The sequence below is a fragment of the Oreochromis aureus genome, linkage group 23, assembly GCF_013358895.1.
Source record: "Oreochromis aureus strain Israel breed Guangdong linkage group 23, ZZ_aureus, whole genome shotgun sequence".
Lineage (NCBI taxonomy): Eukaryota > Metazoa > Chordata > Actinopteri > Cichliformes > Cichlidae > Oreochromis > Oreochromis aureus.
The window spans coordinates 13,366,894-13,380,066 of record NC_052963.1 but is presented as its reverse complement, the minus strand read 5'-3'; the positions used below and the strand labels follow the sequence as shown (position 1 = coordinate 13,380,066).

Here is a 13,173-nt window from a genome sequence, read left to right as displayed (position 1 = left end):
TCGAGACGAGCGGGTCCACCTTTTACTCCATTTACAGGTGAGAGGAAAAGGTTACATACAAATCTACAGCAAGAAGTGGACATAAAGGTATAGTGGTGGGGGATATTTATCCTTTATGGGCACACTGCTGACGTCTTAAACACCACTGCGATCAACAATTGAGTAATCATCACTGCAGGGTATTTGCAACTTTATTAAACTTCACTGTACTCAGCAAGAAATACTAAAACCACTGCTGTGATACATACTGTATCACAGCAACTCAATATAACAGCTGTTTAATATTCTATATTACATTTGATTTCCTAGTGCCTTTAAAAGCAGCAACATTTTGATTATACGTGCTGCTTTTACTTGACAGAAAGAGGATCAGCAGCTGTGATGTGCAGAAGACTACATGGGGCTCTACCACCTGAGGTCGAGCCACCCCAGAGGAGATGAGCCTTACTACGGCCTTTAAGCTATCTTAATGATAATGAATGTGACCCAGTAACTGGAATCACACTGAACAACTATGTAACTAGTGCCTCTGGGCTTTGTCTTAGGCCCCTTTTTATTTATTATTTGTCTTCCTTATCTTTAGCAACATTTTAGGAAGTTTGGCATATATTTTTATTGCTATGCTGATGACACCCAGCTTTATCTGTCTACTGAGCCTGGAATAACCCTCCCATGTCTTCTCTCAGTGACTGCTTATGCATTCGCAACGCAAAATTCAGAATTTTCCAGTTTCAAACTTGCCGTCTAAAGTATGTACACTGAATGTGTTGCGTCCTCAAAACTTTATCCTAAAGAAATGCACCGTGAAGAAAAAATAAGTTGACATGGGACCATGTGGGAGGCAGAGAAATCATTTCAGTGAGCCAACTGACCCGGAGCAACATCTAGCTGTATGTCTGAGGTAAAATAGGATAATTGTACGTTTTTCATCTCATTGTATTATCAGTACCGGTGAGCGTTTTGAGCTACAAGCACACTTGTTGCCAAATGTAGTGGTCTGGATTAATTCTACGGTGTCTTTATGCAAACTGTGATTTTATTATTTAATTGCTTGTAAGGTGTCTGTGAGTTCTATAAAGAAAAAGGTATTCTTATTGTTATTAATTTGGACACGTTTATGATTAAGCACCAGATATTCCAAAGTATCCCTGTCACTAAACAACGAGAAATATCTTCACCCCTGTGGAGGCCAAAGACACCTAAGTGATGCTATTTTCTGCATATAGTTACTGAGATTTCTCTGCACATTTAGATAAAAAAAAAAAAAAAAACTCGAGGCAGAGGAGGGAGGATGCCAGTGCACAGCTGACAAGTTTGATGGACGTTATCTCATCAGGGAAAAAAAATATAGTTATTTCTTCTTGGGGTTTTTTCTTTCTTTTTTTTTAACCACAAATATGTCATAATGCATGATGGTGTCAGTTGATGGAGAACTTAATGTGATTTTGTAGTGCAGTATGTGCTAAATGCAATTTGCAGCCGAGCCTTTGAGCAGCACTACAAAATGGTTGACTCGCCATAGAGCAAAGGAGTGGACCCACACTTGCAGCCGAGGAATTGCAAAATAAAACAAAAAGCCTTGAATCTGACTTAATCTGAAATCAAATTAAATTAAAAGTATGGATTTCTCTTGCCATTAACCACTGCCTGGTATCCTATACACCTGTAATCTAAAAGAGTGACACATGATCTCATTTGTGTTTTTCCACTTTACAACAATCCTGAATGTTTTTCTTGGTGCTAAGCTGAAATTTTGTCATTGGTTATTTTATTTTTTTAAGCTGGCAGCAAAATCAGTGAGAGGAAGGTGGATTTCAACCCTCCGCTCTCTTTGAGAGTGAGCCTTGATTCCCAGCAGTAAGTCTGCCGTGGAACTGTTCCTTCAATTATACATGATTATTTTAATGACGCTGCTGTGCCTGCTGCTTTCATCTCCTTCTTTCCCTCCTCTCTCTTTGCTCCCATCCTTTCATCTCCCTTTTTTGTTCTTTATCTCTCCTCCCCTCTTCTCTCCCTTCTCTCTCTTACACTTTCTTCTTTGTCTCGTCATCTCGCAGGGATGAAGATACCTAACATCTCTATTTGTATCCATGGTATAACAGTGAGACTTGAGTTCCATAAATAATTTCTCATGGAGCAATTGTGTCAAAGTAACCTAGCTGCAAAGGAAATTCTGCTGTGATTAACCACTGATAAAACCTTACTTGGTAATTAGATAGTGTTATTGACTTTTGACTGTTAATGAGTGATGAATTTACTGATGAAAAAGAAAAGTCAAGCTTTTCATCTACATGAATCATTTAGCAAAGCTGTCAAACACTCTCTGATTACGGCTTTTCAGATTTATTGATTTGCAGCTTTTCAGTGTTTGATGTCACCATAAACTAGATGACAGTGTTTCCTACTCATAGACTTTATTTGGGAGAGCTGCCCAGGTGTATTAACTGTGGGAAAAGTACAATTGGCCACTCAAGGAGGCTTGGAAGACACTGCTCAGCTGACAAATGGAATTACGATAAGCAGAAGAAGATGGATGTATGGATGATGGATGGATGGATGGATGGATGGATGGATGGATGGATGGATGGATGGATGGATGGATGGATGGATGCTTCTAACCAACTAGGCCCAGCCCATCTTCTATTTTCCTGTCAGCAGATGTACCAGGTCGCTGTTGTGGCAGCCCTCGATATCATTCAGCTGCCCCTCTAGAGAGGCTCTTCTTCTGTTGTAGACTCTTCTCGAACTACTGTGGTGATGACAGGTCTTGCTCAGCTCTTAAGACGCTCTGTGAACTGGAAGGCCACTCTAACAGGGGATTTATACTGAAGTACTTAAACTTAAACCGCATACCTTTCTGAAACCCTGTACCATAACGTATTGCGTAATCTGATGTAAACCTACCAAAAAATGTAACTGCACATCATCATGTACAGGTATAAATGCTGGCAATGGTGGCTGCTACTTGTGTAGACTACACCTTAGTATAAATTAGGGGTAAAAAGAGCCTGTGACAGGTGGAGAAGCTGTTAACAAGCTGCTATGTTGAGCTCAGTGAGGCTGCAGAACAGAGCGACAACTACTGCACTTACCTGCTGTCCATGAAAGTGGAGTTAGAGCTGTACAAGACAAGAAACTTACTGAAGAGGCAGCTACACATATCGGCCATTAATTTATTGGTCACACAGTTCTCTGGGAAACACTGATAAAAAATTATTTTGGTTTTGAGGTTAGCCAGAGAACAGCCAGAGAATTCTCTGAGATTACAGGATGTAGTCAGTGCAATATAATTTGAGACATCCAGCCAGAATTTAAAAAAGGCTTCACTTTACACAAGCGTTTGTAGATGTTAGAGTAGATTAAAAAATATGTAAAATTGTCTAATCTAAACTTTTGCCTTTTATTCTATAGTAGTCTCTAAATCTGATATCGATGATGGAGCCGGACCAATACAGGATTTTTAAGACCAAAGCCAATATTTGGCAATTTAAAAAGTCTGACAAATCCTTGCTAATATAATACGACAATGCAAGTTAAGAAAATTGGAAAAATACATGTGTTAAAACAAGTTGTGGATTACTTGGGTAATTTTAAGTGTAATCTAAGTGTCCTCTGGTGGACAAACTACATCATCAACATCAACACATAACATGATTACATGGTGGTTCTTCCTTCTATTATTTGCTTTTTTACAATATATGTGTTGATACTGATATATTAATGCTGCCGATATATCAGTCAGGCTCTAATAGTTGATATGATGTGAAACATTTGACTGCCTGCTCTTAATCTGAGCAACTAAGTGGTTCATTACTCTTTAAAAGCACCTAAGATTTTTACTGTAGCTGTTCTGAATTTTTCCACGTTAAACAAATCTGCTGCAGGTCAGATTTACAAACGTGATAAACATTTTGTGCGTGGTTGCATAGAAGCAGACTGTAACACTTGCTTGGCTCAGATTTTAGGGTGAAAAAAGCAAACACAGTGTGATATGTGTCACTCTCAGAGCACTACAGTACAGCTAGGTATGTTTAAACAGACTTCACTGGCATCTGTCTACCACACAGATGCAACCTGACACGCCATAACAAGCTGATTAATGTTTGCAGCAGCAGAGAATGAGGAACTTCCAGCCATGATAAATGTAGCACAACTGTGTGATTTTAAGCAACACACACAGCTGAATACATAACAACTATCTATTTATCTGTATATGTTTAATGTAGCCATTAGGAGGGGGTTGTGGAGTTCATGCACCAGCACTTGTTTCGTGTTATTTTTACCTAACAGGTTCCCAAAGAGAAATGCATGAAAGTGAAGCAGAGCATGCACACGTCCACTGCTGGATATGACAAGGTTGACAACAAAAGGAAGAGAACGACAACCAATAGTTTCTTCCTTTCTTCTCTGCTGGAGGTCTCACAGGAACATTTTCTGTCCTGAGGCTCCAATCAAAACAAGCCTAAAGGCAATACAACAGCCTGCAGCTACACACAGTTATTTAGTGCTGGAAAAAAACAGCACAAAAACATCATGAAACACCTTTCTGTACCACTTTTAGTGTTGCTCATCTCACTCTACTGGCATTAGGAATAAAAAACTACAGTGTGCTTCAAGAACAGCTAGATAGATACACAGTATATTTATCTCCCATTAACCCACCAGGTGGACTAAACTGTGCAAAAATCAAATTAAATGCAGAGACGAACGTGACCTACCATGCTAGCTCTAGTTTAGTCTTGATATTTTAACATAATTATTCATAACACGGTGAAAAAGCTCATCTTTCATGGGCAACACCTAACCCCTGTTAATGGCTCTGCAGCCTCCACCGCAGGTTGTCTGTGAACCTGAGGAAACCTGGGAGTGTGATGGAGAGCAACACCTTGGTAGTGTGCTTCCAAAAGTAGACTCAGTGAGAAAGCCTTGGAAGCAAACCATTAATTAATCTTCAAGGGGGTTCACCTACAGAAGCCTTTAATGATCTTTACTTCTAGATGTTGTTGACCAAAGACTCCCTTTCAATCATCCGGGCTTAAGATGACAGGAAAAGGGAATTAGAGAAGCTTCTTCTGCAAGCCAAAATCTCAGAGTATTATTTTAAAATTTGGAGTTAGGTATCTCAAATTTTCAACTTACTAACTCAAAATGATGAAAAAATACCTCGAAATTGTTATAAAATTGAGATTATACAGATGACAATTTTTTATTTCTTTTTTTTTCCCAGTCATTTAATACAAATACAGTCTAATTTTGTGGGAAACACTGAGATATCAGTGTTCAAAGAAGTGCTATCAGGAACCCATGGTAACTGAAATGAGGCTATTTTGAATCAATCAGGTCCAGCTTTAAAATGACTATTTGAATAGATTAAAAAAGTTTCCTGCTGCGTCCTTTTACTCCTCTCGGAGTGGTATAAAATTTACAGCCATTAAAGCATCATAGAAGAGTATCATTAAAGTTGATCAGCTGAATTCCACGCAGCACGTGTTAAATCAATCAAACTGAACCGCATCTATCATTACAGACTGTTTAACAGCAAATTCTCCTCCGAACAGTAATGCACAGAATTTACAGTCGGAGTCCTCTATCATCGAGGCCTCAAATTTAGAGCTTCTGTGTGCAGGATGGATAAGGGATGATGCTAAAAATGACAGTGGGGGCACCCAGGAGGGATCTCTCTGAGGCTACAGTCGATCACTATTGATCAAACCGCAGGAGAAAGGTCACTAAAGTCTGGAGAGGAACAACTGCAGCATTTGGCTCTGACAAAGCTCTGTTGCTCTGCTCTTGTCATTTTCAGAGGATTACCATCATATGCACTAATTAAAGGATTAATGAAAGCCTGGCTCTCAGATGCGCTGTAGTCTTAATGGGATCCCTCAACATTTGAGCTTTTAGTCCAATGTTTTCCTTCACCAGACGCGCCATGAAGTGGCAACACAGGCTCTGTTACCAATTAGCCGACGAGCACATCGCATTTACTTTTTCCTGGTTTAAAGACACTTCGCATCTGTTCCTTCTGTTTTCATTTCGAAGCTCAGGCGCTCCAAGGACACTCAGCTCACGCACACTTTTCCTCCCTGAGCATCACTAGGCTACATCACAACCTCAGAAACAGAAAGCAAGAACAAAGGCACACTGTGTCTTTGATAGAAAAATGTTTCTGCGACAGCCATAACAGCATGTTACAACCTAAAAGTAAGCCTCGACTGATCCAGCTGTCTGTCCAGGGCGGGGTTGCAGGGGCAGCAGCCTGAGCAGAGAAACCCAGCCCTCCCTCTTTAGCCTCCTCCTCCAGCTTATCTGGGGGAACATCAAGGCTTGCTGGGCCAGCCAAGGATTGTAATCTCTCCAGCGTGTCCTGGGTCGACCACGGTGCCTCCTCTTGCTTGGAACACCTCACCCAGGAGGCGGATGCCCAAACCACCCAAACTAGCTCCTCTGAATGTGGAAGAGCAGCAGCACTACTCTGAGTCTCCCTCAAACTCCTGTACTCTTCATCCTCTCACTAAGGGAGAAGCCAGCCATCCTGAGAGAGAGTGGAGCTGAGAAAGCTCATTCCAGCCGCTTGTATCCATAATCTAATTCTTAGATTAGATTATGACCAGAGCTTTGGATAGTGCCTGAAATGGGATTTAATACATGGAATAATAACACATGAATAGCTTTGGAGGGTGGGGTCGTAGATCAATCGAAGACCAACTGAAAAATGGACAGCTATGCTTCATATTCAGCTCTCGCTTCTCCATGACAGACCTGTAGAGCATCCTCATCACTGCAGCTGTGGCCCCAGTCAGGTGTGGGAGGAGTTCGGTGAGGCCATGGAAAAAGACTTTTGGACTGCCTCAGAGGGATTCTGGCAAAGCAGCGCTCTAATCATGTGATGTATAGTGCGAGTGGGACGTTGCTGACTTCAACTGAGGATACAGTCGGGCGGAGTATTCTAGGAGGACTTAATGAGACTAAAAAGCGATTCCGTGACGTTTCTGAACATGTACCTATTTAGCATGTGGCTAAAACAAAACCCAAACCTAATCCAAACCCTGGATGGTTTGCTAGTGTCCCGGGGGATGATAAGAGTTTTGAGAGTTTCAGCCAAATGTGTAGATCAATTCAAACTCTAATTAGCTAATTAGTCCTCAATTCTGATACTTTCACCGCTGTCAGCTAGTTTGTATAAACTCCGGCTAGATAAATCTTTCAATGCTGACTTACATTTGCAAGAGTTATTGCAAAAAATATTAGCCAAACCCAGACGGGCAATTATGGATTTCTAATAAGTGGTCACTCAATCAAAGTAATGCCTAAGCTTCAGAGTTATGAATCGTTACTGTCTGCCAGGCATAAACATCAACCAGCAGTCTTATCAGCCAGCCTTTGGTCATTTACCGATTCCTCTATGGCATTTTAAACACAACAAATAATTTATTTTGAAGCATAAATTACCTTTGCTACAGCTGAGATCCAATAGCTGTTGCAAATTGGACTGCCAGAATGTAAAGTTAGATTTAATGTTTTTTCCACTGGACAAACTTTCAATTGTGTTGCCTCTGTGTGACTTTGGTTCCTGATATGTAAAGGTTTTTTCACACTTCAAAAGGCATATATGTAATTCATATATTAATACAAACAGAAGAGATCAGGTGTGTCTGTTGACCACATTTTATGACTCTTAAGGCCCAACCATCACGATATCCCTCATTTGTGGGTTTTGTCAGTCTCTCTAGGCTAGAGTGTAACTGAAAATGTGTCTGTATTTTGGGGTGAGCATTAGTTTTGGATGTATAGGGAAGAAATAGACAAGCAGGGACAGGAGAGGTGTTTTGGAAATATCTAAGCAGGAGGAAACCCTCGGGCAGACCCAGGACTTGCTGGAGATTATGTTTCTTGGATGACTTGGGAGTATTCCCCCAGAAGAGCTGGAGGCGGCAGCTGGTGAGAGAGAGATGTTGGCATCTCCTTCTCCACCCCTGCAACCAGGTTCCAGATAAGCAGTAGAAAGCAAATGAATGTAGAGCAGGTGTTTCAAAAAGAGTCTTTGCAATAAATTCTTATGTTTAAAACGGATTGGAGTGTTAAAGAATAAAACTAATGTAACATATGACATTGTAGTGCAACCTTCAATTTAATCAATGCTGTACTCCCAGAAAAATCCTTTTATAAGAGGTTATATGCACTGCCAGATGTTTAAGCACTGAGGTCACAGCTGAAATGATTTTGCACTGAAACGTGAGCTGTTAGCGATGCTGCTCACATCAAGATGATCAATATTTTCTACTAATTTGGTGACAATTTTTTTAATCACCATTAGACTTTTGGGGTCAAAGCAAATTTTGTGTTCACTGCATTAACAACTCTGATTATGAGGCTGGATTTAACATCTTAAATGTCAGGCAAAAGTGACATTTCTCATTTGAGCTGATGAAAACAGTTCCACCTTGAGGTTCACAATGGGTTAGACTGGCTGAATACAGCTATTCAAAGCTGTTGCTGTAGGCTCTTGAAAGTAAGTTTAGTGCTCTGTGTGTCACTGTATCGTCTCTTCAGTGAAGATGATGTAATGTTAGGGCAAAAATCAAGCATGTCAGAGCACTGCACTGAATCAGAGCACAGCAGAATATCTACTGTAACACAACCTCATCCTGGATTATACAGTGGATGATTGATGATGAATTTTTGGTAATTTGCATATATCATTTTAATTTCATTTCATTGATCTCTTTGCTGATGGTACCGGGTGTTCAATCTTTTTGAGAAATATGCTGCAGCCTGAAAATGGCCCACTTTCCTCGTCTAACGCTGCTGCTGCATGACCCTCATGAAAAGGTAAGGCAATGCAGCACCTGTGAATTTAACAAAGAAGCACAATTGCGAAGACGTGGGCAGTCCTGTGGGCAGAGGCAGAATGACCGAAACACACACAACAGCACTGCTGAGAGCTCGGATTTACTACGTGGACGAACAACACATGAATAGAAACGCTGGGAATGTCTGACTCACTCATCTGAAATTAAAATGTTTCCAAAGAAGAGTAACACATGCGCCACATTGAGCAGGACTAACAGATAACGGTAGCCTGCAGATAAACACACACTTACGCACTCACACAAACAAAACAGAGACGCATAAATCTGTCATGACGCTTTCAATTTTTAAAAACGAAAGACACATGGATTCACAGCAGAGGAAGGTGCTGTTCGCTTTAAGGGAGGACGGACGATGCAACAAAACAAGCTCTAAATCTGTGTTAAAATCCAAGTTAAACTCAGAGGGATTTCTGAGATCTCCTCAGGACAAATCTGACTGGCACTGAAGCTGCCGGCTACCGAGCTGCGGCTTACTATTATTTTTATGTTTGCTTGTTTTTCTACATGGCAGATGCTGCGCTGGAGAAAATGCCGAGTATCTCTTTCACCATATCTTCTTGAAAGTGTTTAATCAGCTATGCTGTCAATCTGTTAATACAACAAACTGTTCCGGCTTCAGATCCTGCTCACACAACATGCCGCTTTACACATACTCCAATCTAATTATGCAGCATTGCTTCCCAATTTGTGCAGCTATTAGATTTAAGGAACTCCATCAACACAATCATTTTTTTCAGAAATGGGCTCATTTGGAAGTTGCTGAAAAAGTTAAACCATCGCTGACTTGGCTGCAAACATTTTACATCGATTATACAAAATACTTTAAAAGCCTGAGAGGCATGCAGATGACAGATTTTGCCAAGCTGCTGTTTTCCAAAACACTAGGGAAAGTATTTAAAGATCCAATCTGCAAGTTAGAGTTGTGAAGTAAAACATCCCTCAGCCAGTTTGGGATTGATTGCAGGTCCTAAATCCTCTTTGTAATTCAGCCGGCGAGGTGAATCTTTCATTTTCATTTGGATCGATGATTGTGGCTTGTGGCTGTTCAGGATTTTTTGTTATTTATTTTTTGTTGGGTGAGGAGCAGGAAACAACCTGAAACCGCATAAACAAACACCAAACATGAGGGGAAAACATGGTGACGAATAAACACAGAGAAAAAGTCCCCGGGTTCAAACACGCAGTTGGATTGCTGACAAAATGTGGACCTTAATGCTGCCGCTGCTCTCTCACCAAATACATTTTAATCAACCACTGAAACACTGAATTTTAATCTTGGATGTCCACATTTCCAATCTGCTCAATATACTGTGGATATTTGCACAGCTTATCCAACCCTACAGAGTGTCTAATTCCCCGCTGGGTTACCGTCACCGCGAGTGTTATGTAAAATCTTCTGTCATCTACTCCTGCTTTTGTCTCTCCTTGATATGCATAAACGGCTTTATTTACATTACATCCTCAGCTCCACTCTGACAAAAACCTAAATGCTCTAAAAATGTACTGCAACTTTAAATCTCCTACAACTGCAGGGCATAGTACCCCTGAATCCTACCCTGGTGTCAGGTGGACTACAAAGAAAGCAAAAACCTCTGCATCCCTCCGAGATTACATAACTTCTCTCAGTCCTTGGGTACCAGAGGCAGCCCAGTGGTGGCAGAAAACAGTTAAACTGTGGTGGGGAGAGGGTGGATGCACATTAACACATTCCTCTGGGCATTTGGAAAGCTCTTAGCTATCAACAGCCATAGGGAAAACAGCCTGGCCACAGAGTAAGGTATACTACCAGCATGCACGGGGAAGTGTGTAAGTACTGCACAGCAATCACAGCCACTGATTAACAACTACTAAACAAACAAACAAACCCAGCCTGGGTATTTAACTGTGACCTCTGAACCCTGCAGGCGTGCAGAGCACCTGCTTCAAAATGCCAACACACCAAAGTTAATGAAAAATACAGGAAAAATAAGCGCAATGTTTACAAATGACATCCAGCACCAGCACAGTTATTACACAGTTATACTTCATTTACATGCTCTAAATGACTGAACCACTCCACGAAGCTTCACTCACTCACGTCCACGCACCTTGGTCAGCTGTGCTATCTTCTTGCTCATCTTCAAATGCAGGTCTTGAGTGTATTCCAGCGTTAGGCTCCCGTCGTAGAGCATGCTGGAGGTTGTGCAGGGGGGATATTTGGTGCTGCTAGTCGAGGTGCTGTACGGAGGCTGCCAGCCTGCCCCCGTCGCCATTTTCACCGGGAATAAACCCACACGCGACGCCGCGAAGTCAGATAAAATGGAAGTGGCCTCCGCTGCGCCTCACATCGTCCCGTGGTTGCGGCTTGTGCGGTTAGTCTGTCGGTTTCTGTGACGGAGGACGGAGAGCTGGAGCGGCGGAGCGCGAGACCGTTCCGCGGCAACGCATCCTCCAGCGTCGCGGGCGCGAGCACTCGGGATGAGGAGAGTGACGGAGACGCGCGCCAGATGCTCATCCCAGTAGCACGCGCTCAGGTCCGATTGGTTTACCCTTTAATGCAGCTGTGAGTGGCTTGTGTGACTTTTCTCTTCTATCTTTCCATCAGTCCAAGCTGTAATACAGTTCATCCTCCTCATTCCGGGTTTTAACGTTTATTTTTATTATTTTATTAATTTTATTACTGTTGTTCTGAAACAGCTGTTTTTCCTGTTAGGTATATATAGGCTGAAGCATAAAAGATTTACACTCTTGCTTTTACAACTTTAAGCCCAAGGGGGGAGGGAGATACCTTTGGATTTCATTTAGGCTTCACTGGATTACGTCACTCTCGAGAAGCGCAGGCTGTCACTAATCCTGCAGTGACATCTGTTGGTGGCTCGTGTGAACTGCGACGCTGTTGCTGTTATTGTTAGTATTATTATTAAAGGATCAGTTCAGCCAATTTTCAGACATCGTGAAAAATTACACTCAGTGTCTCCTGTCCTATGACAGCTGTGAGAGGCTCCAGCCCTGCCGCCACGCTTAATTGGATAAAGGCGGGTGAAAAAAGAAGGTGGATGGATGGAAGGTGGTTGTGTCAATCGTTGTTTTTATTGTCAGAATTACTCCACTTATTTGAAGCAGCATCTAAATTAACTTTAATTTTCTCCTGGAGAGTATAATTCTGTTACCATCGTTGCTGTTGAGGAGTTTTCTGGTGTGCTGCGGTTTTACTGGTTGAGGTCAGATTTAGTTATATGGAGCCCGTGATCTCGTTTCAAGGTTTGTTTGGGTATTTCAGTTTTCACGTTGATTACTGGGAACTTTTTCCACAGACATGAAATCTTATTCCAGAACAATTCATTTAGTGTAAGTGCAGCACTGATGATCTGGAGCTGGCTTTCAGGAAAGCATATGTGAAGAGCTTTGATCAAACATGCTTTTCATAGTTTCTTGGGTCATTCTCTGTTTGAATATTAGATGCAGTCCACACAGAGAAAGTGGATGTGTATTATAAATAAAATGATTAGACCAAATGATGGGAGCTTTAGATGTGAAAGGATTGATTATGTCAAAGCAGACACCTCCTAATAAATGCTAGCTTTCAAGTAAAGAAAACAAATAAAAAGCGAATTAGATCAAATAGACGGATTGAATCTGAAACCACAAGGCTACAAGGAAATGTGCTCAGTGATGACTTCATAAGTGATTTTCTTACATTTTACTTGCATCTTCATTTGCTTTAGTTTGATTTTTGACCAATCCCAGACAAGCGCTGATATTGGCATGGCAACTTTTATTGTTCAAGCTATAAGTACTAGTAGGGCTGTCGCAGCATCAGACAATCATGATAATATATTATTGCAAAAATCTATAGAAAAAAAGATCTTAAAATCATATACAGCACTGTGCCTAGGACTAACCCTAGTATGCCTGTTTCAGGCCTGTTCATAGAATAAAATGACTGAGTGTGTATCAGAAGACAGAGTTATCTCTGATTGTGCAGCTACCCTTCGAAAAACCATGTCTGTATTGATAAATACTGCTGTGTCAAAACTCATCGTTAAGGGACGAGGGGAGGTCATCAGATGTCATCTTTATAAAGGAAAGAGTTTATGTGTGAGCAAATTGTTGCACATTTTTTATCAAGTGTGTTGTTGCTGGTGCATTTTTCTTTGCAGCCATGTGTTGAAGTAGCAGCATCACATCCAGTGACACTTGGATGCTCTGCATGCTGATTAGGAAGTCTGGCTCTGCTCTGGTGACTGCCCCGGAGCCTTTAGGCTTACTTACTCAGAGAAGGATGCTACAGCGTAATAGACAACACATCAAATCCCCTGCATGA

General features: G+C 41.4%; 1 protein-coding gene across 1 annotated transcript in view; it reads right to left on the bottom strand.

Moving 5' to 3' along the window:
- LOC116321863 (protein FAM184A-like) overlaps positions 1-11,296 on the bottom strand; it is a 67,103-nt gene extending 55,807 nt beyond the window's left edge. The window contains exon 1 of the mRNA XM_039607443.1: positions 10,958-11,296. Coding sequence (XP_039463377.1) covers positions 10,958-11,122 — 165 coding nt within the window. The 5' untranslated portion in view covers positions 11,123-11,296. The remainder of the gene's footprint in view (positions 1-10,957) is intronic.
- Between the last annotated feature and the right edge of the window lie 1,877 nt (positions 11,297-13,173).